We start from the raw sequence: 11,245 nt of genomic DNA, 5'->3' as shown, positions 1-11,245 counted from the left end.
AAGGTCATGTGGTTTGGTAAGAAGAATGCCCCTCTCCCCACAGGTGTGATTACTACCTCAAGAGTTTAGAGCTTGAGGTAGTCACCCCATAAAAGTACTTGGGAGTATGGCTAGATGATACACTGTCCTTCTCTCAGCACGTATCAAAGCTGCAGGCTGAAGTTAAATCTAGACTTGGTTTCCTCTATCGTAATCGCTCCTCTTTCACCCCAGCTGCCAAACTAACCCTGATTCAGGTGACCATCCTACCCATGCCAGATTACGGATACATAATTTATAGATCGGCAGGTAAGGGTGCTCTCGAGCAGCTAGATGTTCTTTACCATTCGGCCATCAGAATTCAATCAATCAAATTTATTTATAAAGCCATTCTTACATCAGCTGATGTCACAAAGTGCTATACAGAGACCCAGCCTAAAACACCAAACAGCAAGCAATGCAGGTGTAGAAGCACGGTACCTAGGAAAAACTCCCTAGAAAGGCCGGAACCTAGAAAGAAACTTGGGAGAGGAACCAGGCTATGAGGGATGACCAGTCCTCTTCTGGCTGTGCCGGGTGGAGATTATAACAGAACATGGCCAAGATGTTCAAATGTTCATAGATGACCAGTCCTCTTCTGGCTGTGCCGGGTGGAGATTATAACAGTACATGGCCAAGATGTTCAAATGTTCATAGATGACCAGTCCTCTTCTGGCTGTGCCAGGTGGAGATTATAACAGAACATGGCCAAGATGTTCAAATGTTCATAGATGACCAGTCCTCTTCTGGCTGTGCCGGGTGGAGATTATAACAGTACATGGCCAAGATGTTCAAATGTTCATAGATGACCAGTCCTCTTCTGGCTGTGTCGGGTGGAGATTATAACAGTACATGGCCAAGATGTTCAAATGTTCATAGATGACCAGCGGGGTCAGAAAATAATAATCACAGTGGTTGTAGAGGGTGCAACAGGTCAGCACCTCAGGAGTAAATGTCAGTTGGCTTTTCATAGCCGATCATTCAGAGTATCTCTACCACACCTGCTGTCTCTAGAGAGTTGAAAAGAGCAGGTCTGTGACAAGGTAGCACGTCCGGTGAACAGGTCAGGATTCCATAGCCGCAGGCAGAACAGTTGAAACTGGAGCAGCAGCACGACTAGGTGGACTGGGGACAGCAAGGAGTCATCAGGCCAGGTAGTCCTGAGGCATGGTCCTAGGGCTCAGGTCCTTGGAGAGAAAGAGAGTGAGAGAGCATACATAAATTCACACAGGACACTGGATAAGACAGGAGAAATACTCCAGATATAACAGACTGACCCTAGCCCCCCAACACAAACTATTGCAGCAGGGTAGCCTAGTGGTTAGAGCATTGGACTAGTAACCCGAAAGGTTGCAAGTTCAAGTCCCCGAGCTGACAAGGTACAAAATCTGTCGTTCTGCCCTTGAACAGGCAGTTAACCCACTGTTCCTAGGCCGTCATTGAAAATAAGAATTTGTTCTTAACTGACTTGCCTAGTAAAATAAAATAAGTAGTGGTGGCTGCCACCAATGCTCCTGCAACAAACACTCAAACTGGACAGTTTTATCTAAATCTCTTAATTCAAAGACTTGATCATGGACACTTACTGACCGTTGTGGCTGCTTTGTGTGATGTATTGTTGTCTCTACCATCTTACCCTTTGTGCTGTTGTCTGTGCCCAATAATGGTTGTACCATGTTTTGTGCTGCTACCATGCTATGTTGTCAAGCGTTGCCGCCTTGCTATGTTGTTGTTTTAGGTCTCTCTTTATGTAGTCATGTGTGTTTTGTCCTATATATATATATATATATATTTAAGTTTAATCCCAGCCTTCGTCCCCGCAGGAGGCCTTTTGGTAGTCCATCATTGTAAATACGGATTTGTTCTTAACTGGCTTGTCTAGTTAAAGGTTAAATAAATACAAAATAAGCACACCAATGAGCGAGAGCGTGATGAAGACGTCATCAATCTACGCCGGAAGAAACACAGTTGAGCGTCAAATCACATGTCTCAACCGCTGAAGTCCTGACTGAATGTTTATATTTCAATGATATGTGGGCTGATAGGTAAAATTATATTTTCATAAAGATTATGCAATAATTGTCGATACGTTTGCTGTCTTGTACGACGAGCAGAACTGACTTCCATTAAACCGAATGTTTAGTATGACTAAAGTGTCTCTACACTGTAAATCTATTGCATGGCTATTTGTGAGACACACACCTACGGGTTGCCTACAAAGCTTCGCATGCAGTGAACATCTTTTTCAGTTTCTGCGGACAATGTCTACGAACACAACAGACAACCAACATCGGGGATCAAAGAAACCCAGAGCACCCAAAGAAACATTGCGACATGTGAAGTCTAGAGAACAGAGGAAACGTGGAGTGGATGTACATGGACCAGCCACTGTCTACGCGCAGGTCGTCGGGGCAGGGAGCCGAGATAATGGCGCTTCACTTTATGTCTTCTCTGAGTTCAATAGGTAACTTAACCAGAGAACATGAGTGTCTGACAATTTGTTGTAACATTGCCAAATATATTTGTATAGTGGGTATCAGAAAGGCACTTGGCTGCAGCATATTTGTTTACCCTTTTTCCTCTGTGGAAGGTACCTCTTCAACTGTGGTGAGGGAACACAGAGGCTGATGCAAGAGCACAAGTAAGTTGAATTGCCTCCTGTCAATTTTCAACTAAAATCTATAATTCAGTCTCTGCTCAATAAATCTCAATGTTCCTCTTGTCAGGTTAAAAGCTGCTCGCTTGGACAATATTTTCCTCACTAGAATGAGCTGGGAGAATGTTGGTGGTCTATCAGGTAAGTTGCTTGTTATTCTAGCCACTTGACATCAAGTCAGTTATCTGTCAACCTGGAAACAACTGTGCATACATAATAGACAGATCAAAGCTTGTTGCATGATTAGCCTATGTCTCTGTGTACTGTCATGTGAAAAAGTAAGTAATACCCCATGGAAAGTGGTCATTTTGTTGTTTTTACATATTTGCGCACATTTGAGCTAAATTCCAACCACATTCATTGATAAAGGTAACCCAGTTTAACAAATCACGAAACAAATGTGTTTGGCTGCAATGCCAGATGCCATGTTTGGCTAAAACGAAACACTGCCTTTGAACAGAAGAACCTCATACCAACTGTAAAGCATGGAGGTGGTGGCATTATTGTTTGGGGCTGCTTTGCTACCTCAGGGCCTGGCCAGTTTGCCATTATTGAGTCAACCATGATTTCAATATTATACCAGAGAATTATTGAGGAGAATGTGAGGCCATCTGTCAAAAAGCTGAAACTAAACTGAACATGGATCTTGTAACAGGGCAATGGTGCAAAACTACAACAGAATGGCTAAAAAATAAGAATTGAGGGTATGGAATGGCCCGAGTCAAAACCCAGATCTCAAATGTGTCAAAAAAACAGTGGGGGGACTTGAAGCGGGCTGTACATGCAAAACAAGCCCTCATACATGACACAATTGAAGCAGTAGTGTAAAGAAGAGTATGCAAAAATTCCTCCCAGTGGATGTAGGAGACATAGACAGTTGCAAGAAACGGCTACATGAAGTTATTTCAGCCGAAGGGGGCAACACCAGCTATTGAAGCTAGGAGTGTAATTATGTTTCCTGCACTATGGAATTGCATTTCGGGTGATTTTTTTGATTACTAAATGATTGCAAAGTATAATCTTTCTGTGTCATTTGTTAAATTAGGTTACCGTTATCTGTCAATAGTGTTGAAGTGAAGATTACATAGCCATCTGTCCAAATATGTACCAAAAAAGACCACTTTCCAGGTGTACTTACTTTTTCACGTGACTGTAGATAGACATAGGTCAAAGGTTATTGCATGCTTAGCCTATGTCTCCGCATATGTCCTTAGGTGTGATAAACTGTACTCTCTGGTTTAGGGATGATATTGACACTGAAAGACACTGGTGTCCCTGAGGTTGTTCTCTCTGGACCACCACAACTGGTGAGTGGACATTGTAGCAGTACAAAAGATTGTCTGTAATGAGTCAACTGTTTTTGTGGTATCCTGAGTCTAATATGTCATTTCCTCCTCTTGATCTAGGAGAAATATGTGAATGCCATCAGAGTATTTTCTGGACCACTGGAAGAAATCAAGCTAGCTGTTCGACCTTACACCGAGAAACAATACACAGATGACACAATGACAGTTAGTCAAATACCAATATTTGGTGAGTACTAGAAATCACCTTTGTTTTTTTTTTTTGAATTGAGTAATTTACTGCTACTCATACTCTTTATCTTAAAGCATATTAAGTTTATGACGGGTCAAATAGTGAATATTTGTGTTCTCATACTGAAGAGTTGGTAGTTGACACTCTCTTAACCCCAATTATACCAGCCCAGCTCAGAGAGGATGGGCCAAAGTGCTCCCGTAACTCAGGGAGGAGCAGCCCCTCCAGTAGTCCCCAGAGGAGGGAGCTGTGGAGGCCAGAAGACTCTGAGGACACCAGCACAGACAGCAGGAAGGAGAGAGCAACCAGCCCAGGTAAGACTAGGAGCTTGTAGGCTCGGAAGCCCAGGCTGCGCATGCTCTGATCGTTAGAAACCCTGGGGATGTTCTCAGGAAGATGATAAAAAGAGGTGAAGTATGGTGGAGTCTACATGGGCACTAGTGTCGCTACTCAAACCAATCAACTATTTTGCTAGGATGGAGCTACAAACAGGTTGTGTTTCTGAAAATGTTTCTGACTTGCAAAAAGCTAGACTGCTAAAACGTTGTACAACACAGTAGGAAAAGAGATGGACGAACAAAACAAGTAAAAACTAAAAAGAAACACAAGGAAATGCCTCTCCTGAAGTAAAATACCATTTATATTCCGAGCCAATCAAATGCAAGTGTTAACCCAGGCAGCGCTCCCATTCAAACGCAAAATTCAATGCTAAATTTATCCGGACTTCCAATAGTTAAGTCAATGGGAAGAGATTGGGAAGGATGACCCACGAGACTAAATGAGCATACAGGGACATCAGTGCCCTAGTTCAAGGATGTTGAGCTCCAAAGGGCACCAATTCTCACATTGCATTTTCATTTCAGGTGGAAAAGCAAAAGCAACAAGGGATCCTTCTTTAGTTGTGGCATTCATTTGTAAGGTAAGAAAAACAATCTCATTGTCTCAGTGACATACTGAATTATTGCATTGTGATGCAATTTATGTCACATTTTCTCTTTGAATTGCAGCTTCATCCTAAGAAGGGGAACTTCTTGGTTGCTCAAGCAAAAAGCCTTGGGTTACCAGTGTAAGTTGATTGTTCAATACAAATTCAGTTTTGCCTGCTCAACAAACTTGAGCCGATTAATGACTTTTTTGATGCACTTTCTCCACAGAGGCACTGCAGCTATTGGTCCTCTCATTGCAGCTCTGAAGGATGGGAAAAGTGTTACCTACGAAGGAAGAGAGGTACTCCAATTATATTTGGTTGATTGTTGGGGCTCTGGAATTTTGGATTAGCTATTGTAAATGTTAGATACATTTGGTCTTGTTATCTGATTTGATCCTGATGGTTGTCCTACAGATCCATCCTGAGGAGGTGTGCACTCCCACTGATCCAGGACCAGCCTTCATTGTTGTGGAGTGTCCCTCTGAGGAGTTTGTTCAACCAATCTGCATCGATCAGCAGCTGAGCAGGTAATGGCCTGCGCGAAGTTGGCCAAATGTGTTAAAGGCTGCTTCTGCATCCTGTGTCATTACTCCTTAGGCCTTCTTCAGGAGATTGTAGTTAAGTTCTGAGTTATTTGTCTCATCTGCAGATACCAACGTGGAGGAACAGAGGACCCTGCTGCCTTAGTAGTCCACATGAGCCCCGAGTCTGTGCTGAAAACAGATGAATACAAGCAATGGATGGAAAGGTACAACATCAGCCATATGTAATACTCAGTTTCAGACTGTTTACATATTCCATATTCTGCACTTCACTTGTCTCTCTGTTTTCTGTTGGTCTTTCTACATGTTCAATGTTTTTGCATTTTAGGTTTCCATCTACCACGGAGCACCTGATCCTGAATGAACAAGTTTGCACTGTTCACAACGTCAGGAGCCACAAGATTCAAACTCAGCTTAATCTGATTCATCCAGAGATATTTCCAGAGCTCCAGCACTATAAAACAAAGGTAAGTTGGGAAGTGCTACAACTTTCATTATTCACCATTGTAAGCTGCTGTTACACAGAGATAAGCGTGTTCATTTGGAAACCTTTTGTATCTTGCGTTGTAATTGTGCTAATCTGTTTCTACTCTTGTTGTTGATCTTCTCAAGGAGACCCAGGCTGCCCTGCATGTCCCCAATGTCAGAGCCGAGTGTCTTCTGAAGTTCCAGCTCAGACCCAAGATTGAATGGCAAAGGTGAGTAATGTCCTTCAGGCCACAATTGACCAGACATTAGTCTCCACTTACGAAGGGCTGCTTTGTCAAAGACAACCATTTCAGATGAAACACTACTTTCAAGTGTGACTTACTATTTCTTCTATGATCTTATAGATGCCAACACTGTCAAAGTCAAATGAGAGCGTCGCTGCCCCTCTCAGCACTATGTGATGAGTGGTGTGTGTGCTCTACTGTTTCTTATTCATCAGAGACGCCATCCCCTCTTGTGACACTGAAGAGTTTGTGAAAGAGGCTGCGGAGGCCCCTAACTTCCTCCAAGAAGTGGAGGAGTGCAAGCGGTTCCGTGCGACTGATGCTGCAGTGCTGTCTGGTGAGCCCTGCTCTGATACAGGTCAGGCTAGAAGCCCAAGGGGAGATGTTATATTGCTCAGTCTAAAGCTCCATCAATTTCTCTTTACTCCTCTTGAATGGAGTTGCAAACATTTCACTCTGGGCATTTGAGAAGGTAACAGAGTTTAGTTTCCTGTAGTCCTTTTGTCTGATAGAATATCATAGTTTTACGTCTGAAATTTCAATGGCATAGAAAAATTGTGTTTCTTGCAGGGCGGGCAGAAAAATACCCAGAGGTGGTCTTTTTAGGAACTGGATCGGCTCTTCCTATGAAGATCAGGAATGTTAGTGGTAACTTGGTCAACATCAGGTAATGGCCCTCAGTTAGACTTGAGTTACTATAAAAAAAATCCTTAAAGATGTGTGTGAGGTAGCCAGTATAAATGTCTGTCTCTCTGTCTTTATGCTCTGTCCCATCTCCTTCAGTGCCACTCAGTCAGTGCTGCTGGACTGTGGAGAGGGCACCTTTGGCCAGCTGTGCCGACACTATGGGGACAGTGTGGATGAGACACTGGCAAAGATCTCAACCGTCTTCATCTCTCACATGCATGCGGACCATCACACAGTAAAGATTATTATTCCTATAAATATTTGTTTATTACAGAGTTATAGCATATATTCTGGCATAAAGTCATTTCTAATAAGTTTTTAAAGAATATGACTTTATTTTCCAGGGATTGTTGAGTTTGCTGTTTCAAAGAGAGAGAGCTTTGGTCAGTAAAGAATTTATCTTTTTCAGATTTTAAGATGGGTCCTGTTTAATTCATGCAAAATGGAACCCTTTAATGAATGTATGTCCTTATCTCTTCACCGTTCAGGCAACTCTTGGGAAAGCCTTCAGCCCCATCTATCTGATAGCCCCTGTCCAGATGATGACCTGGCTCAACCAGTACCATGACCACTGTGAGGAGATCCTCAGCCATGTCAAGTATGTCAGGAAAGACACGCCTAACTCTGTTCAATTCATGCTTTCAAACCGGATGATATGATGTCCATTGTCTCTAATATTAAATCTATTCTTGACTATGTTTCAGCATTGTCCCTAGCAAAGTCATGTGTGAGGGGGCTGAGGTGTCCAAGTTCAAAACCAAGGCATTCATCCAAGCGCTGCTGAAGAAATCTGATTTAGCAAAGGTATGTGGAGACTTGAACAGGCTGCTTCGTGGTTCAATAAGACTCATAACACTCTTGTTAGGTTCAACGACTGTTTATTGAGGCTATCATCAAAGCTTAAATACATATATTCTGTTTCTCTCGTAGTTCCAGACTTGTCCGGTGCGTCACTGTAAGAATGCCTTTGCCTGCAGCATCACTCACCAGTCTGGCTGGCAGCTAGTCTTCTCTGGGGACACAATGCCTTGCGATGCCCTCGCACATATGGGTCAGTACCAACAGTTCTCGACCCCAATTGTGATGTTTGTACAGCTCCCAGAATTTGTGTGATGTGAAAAGATTTACACACTCTCTATGAACCACACTTGTGACTTCTGGATGAAATGGTAAATACTCACCAATGCCATTTGATTTGCCGTTAAGGTGCGTTCCACAGAGCCATACTCACATTTTGAACCCAGAGTGTATCCTGTAACTTCTACACAGTTGCTGGCGGTATGATATACATATAGATCACTGTTAATGGACTAGACATCTACAGTAGCCAGTCTGATCTGAACCTGTCATCCATGCTCTATGCTGTCTGGCATCATTTACCAGATATTGCTTAATGCTATCGATCGGTTCCAAAGTTCGCTATGAATCACAAGGTCTCCCACATAGTTCCTGTGGGATCCCACTTCATTGTCTCTTTGTAAATTGTTCGACTGGATGTGATCCAGCTGAGGACTCTCAGAGAGAGCCTGTCTATATCCCATGCCTGTTCATTATAGAGGCCTGGGTGTGCCAGACAAGCAGGGCTGGCTGATGGTTTATTACACAGAGCTGTGTGATTGATTTCCTCTGGGAAAGGACGAGAAGCTTGAAGTGCTGTGCCATGCAGCAGTCTTGTGATTCATGTTTGTCATTGTGTTTTCAAAGGAAAGAATGCAACTTTACTTATTCATGAAGCCACATTGGAAGATGGATTGGAGGACGAGGCTGTGGAGAAGAGACATAGGTTAGTAGATGGATCTAGTATGGTGCTTCTCTTCAGAGGTGTCCTTCGTTATTCTATTAGTTAACTATCTTTCTTGGGCTGGATTCAATCAATATTGCGGAAGATCCGTGTTAAACATTTCCGATTGAGTCGAGACATGCAGTGGTTACCGTGAATGCAGTCTCCTCAAACGAGGAGACATTGCCTTTACATTTCAATCGAGCCATAATGCATATCTTCCGTGATACTTCTGTGATACTGATTGAATCCAGCCCAAAGTGTGAAAATATGACATGCATTGAAGGAGGTAAACAGAAATGGACGAGTGCCATTTTTCAGCTGACAAAGAAACACAAGGAGCTTTGAGAAGCCAGTCATTTTTAGAGGGCATTGTAACTGGCTGCATTCTTCTCTGAGATTCACATTGATTTTTGGAACTCTGTATTGGGAGGTAATGAAGGCACTTCTGCCTTCTAGCTGGAATTTCAGTGACTTTGGTTAAAGAGCTCCATCTTGCATTGAAAACAACTTGAAAGTCATTGAGTTGAACTGAACAAATTCTGTATAGCTTACCATGGGGTTAAGTCTGGTAATTACTGTTAGAATAGCAGCAGAGTAGCATCATGCTTCTCTGCTTGCCTCCCAAAATGACAGTACTACCTCCCAGGCCATCGGTATTGGCATGAAGATGAATGCTGAGTTCATCATGCTGAACCACTTCAGCCAGCGCTATGCCAAGATCCCCCTCTTCAGTGAGGACTTCAACGACAGAGTGGGAATATCTTTTGACCACATGAGGGTAAGTGAGTGGTGAATGGTGTACTTTAGTCCACTTGTTATGCATAGCAACATTGAAATGTTTATGTGGGTTCTGCACATCTGAAATGAGCTTTTTCACTGGATATGTGTAGCCTCAGGATGAATTAGGACCCTGATTCACTACAGTATGAGCAGACAATGCCCCTAGTCCAGGTAGAATACTCTCTGACAACTTCAGTTTAAATCTAGAGGTACCATTTTAAGGTTACATTCAGAATGTGTTAGACTCCCATCAGAGATACATCTCCAGCTGCCTCCGAGAAGGCTGGGTATGTTGAAAGACCTCCTCCGAGTGATCTCTCTTCCCTGTCTCTCCTCAGATTCGGTTTGGAGACTTTAGAATCCTCCCCAGACTCATCCCGCCCCTCAAAGCCCTGTTTGCCGAGGAGATCGGAGAGATGGAGGAGAGGAGAGGGAGGAGGGAGCTTAAACAGATGAAAGGAGTCATTGCTGAAAGCAACGAAGAGCAGAGGACACCCAATGAAGGCGAGACGGGCAAAGGTGCCAAACGAGAGCCAGAGGAACCAACACAGGACGTGGGAAGTAAGAGACTCAAAACAAACTAAGACCCTGACCATAGCTTTGGGTTATACCGGAGATTAGTGTAAATCAGATGACTGTTATTTTACTGAGTTTGCTTTATTTAAATGTATTTTTATGAGAAACTTGCATGAGTGATCCTCTGTAAAGTCAGAGATTTTAATTTGGCTGGACTGGCTGTCTTCATCGCTTGTGAATAAATAATTTCTGTTTTTCCTGTCATTACCATTGCTGTGTATATAAAACATGTAATTAACATACTCTTTGATTTTGTGTTTAAAAAGTAAAGCAATGTCAATCATGCTCCATGGTATTGGCCTGTTGTTTTCTAGCAACAACTCATACAATGTTTATGTCCTATTAAACTACTCCCTTAAAGGTTGCATCTGAACAAATGAATTAAGTGAAGTTGTCACACATGGATGAGTAGTATTACATTGGACTGATAGTCATACATAATAGTCAAACAGCACCATGGTCACTCTTTGCTTAACAGTTATTGGCGAAGGTTGAGGTTGCATTTCATCATAGATGATGGTCTAGGTGTGCTGTGTGATGGTATGAATATGATATAAAGCTTCACGAACCAGATGAACTGTTTTTTTCCTTTTTGTAAATCATTTATATGAAATACAAAATGTGCTATTGTTCTAGCTCTGAAAAATTAAACACTGATCTCTGTCAAAAACAGTCCTGAACTTTCAGTGAGACAAAACCCCCTAAAGCACTGTGCCAGCAGCATGCTCTCTCTGTGTGACAACTCTGTTTTGATGTCATATTTATTGCAGTAATCAGAATACAGTTAGGACACCTTATATACCAATTAATGGGGATACTGCAACTTTACTGACAGGTGGCGTTTGCAGCTGACAGTTCACTCTAAATGGATCCCTATCAGAGGAGGCTGGTGGAAGGAGCTATAGGAGGAGGGGGTCATCGTAATGGCTGGAATGGAATGGTGTCAAACACATCAAATATATGGAAACATCATGTTTGGAAACCACATGAAAATACGTTTGATTCCATTCAAAAATTCCATTCCAG

General features: G+C 42.6%; 1 protein-coding gene across 1 annotated transcript; it reads left to right on the top strand.

The window, feature by feature from the left end:
* The first annotated feature begins 1,983 nt into the window (after nt 1-1,983).
* On the top strand, nt 1,984-10,504 carry LOC124015584 (zinc phosphodiesterase ELAC protein 2-like). The gene is made up of 23 exons (XM_046330926.1): nt 1,984-2,482; nt 2,609-2,659; nt 2,745-2,815; nt 3,917-3,981; nt 4,081-4,207; nt 4,378-4,524; nt 5,074-5,129; nt 5,218-5,276; nt 5,365-5,437; nt 5,553-5,665; nt 5,788-5,886; nt 6,009-6,147; nt 6,293-6,378; nt 6,609-6,730; nt 6,964-7,060; nt 7,177-7,315; nt 7,425-7,463; nt 7,569-7,678; nt 7,785-7,884; nt 8,011-8,131; nt 8,785-8,863; nt 9,497-9,641; nt 9,982-10,504. The coding sequence occupies exons 1-23, from the start codon at nt 2,154-2,156 to the stop codon at nt 10,225-10,227; spliced, it is 2,613 nt and encodes an 870-aa protein (XP_046186882.1). The 5' UTR covers nt 1,984-2,153; the 3' UTR covers nt 10,228-10,504.
* Nucleotides 10,505-11,245: the final 741 nt, after the last annotated feature.

This window comes from Oncorhynchus gorbuscha, linkage group LG26 (assembly GCF_021184085.1).
Source record: "Oncorhynchus gorbuscha isolate QuinsamMale2020 ecotype Even-year linkage group LG26, OgorEven_v1.0, whole genome shotgun sequence".
NCBI classification, from domain to species: domain Eukaryota; kingdom Metazoa; phylum Chordata; class Actinopteri; order Salmoniformes; family Salmonidae; genus Oncorhynchus; species Oncorhynchus gorbuscha.
The sequence above is the reverse complement of the archived record's forward strand: the minus strand, read 5'-3'. Positions and strand labels throughout refer to the sequence as shown.

What these genes read in the sequence shown, in the direction of transcription:
- LOC124015584 (XM_046330926.1), top strand. Translation starts at nt 2,154, where the DNA reads ATGTTTAGTATGACTAAAGTGTCTCTACACTGTAAATCTATTGCATGG. An exon ending in GTCTTCTCTGAGTTCAATAG is followed by an intron (nt 2,483 to 2,608) that starts GTAACTTAACCA and finishes CCTCTGTGGAAG; the next exon opens with GTACCTCTTCAACTGTGGTG. An exon ending in GAGATCCTCAGCCATGTCAA is followed by an intron (nt 7,679 to 7,784) that starts GTATGTCAGGAA and finishes ACTATGTTTCAG; the next exon opens with CATTGTCCCTAGCAAAGTCA.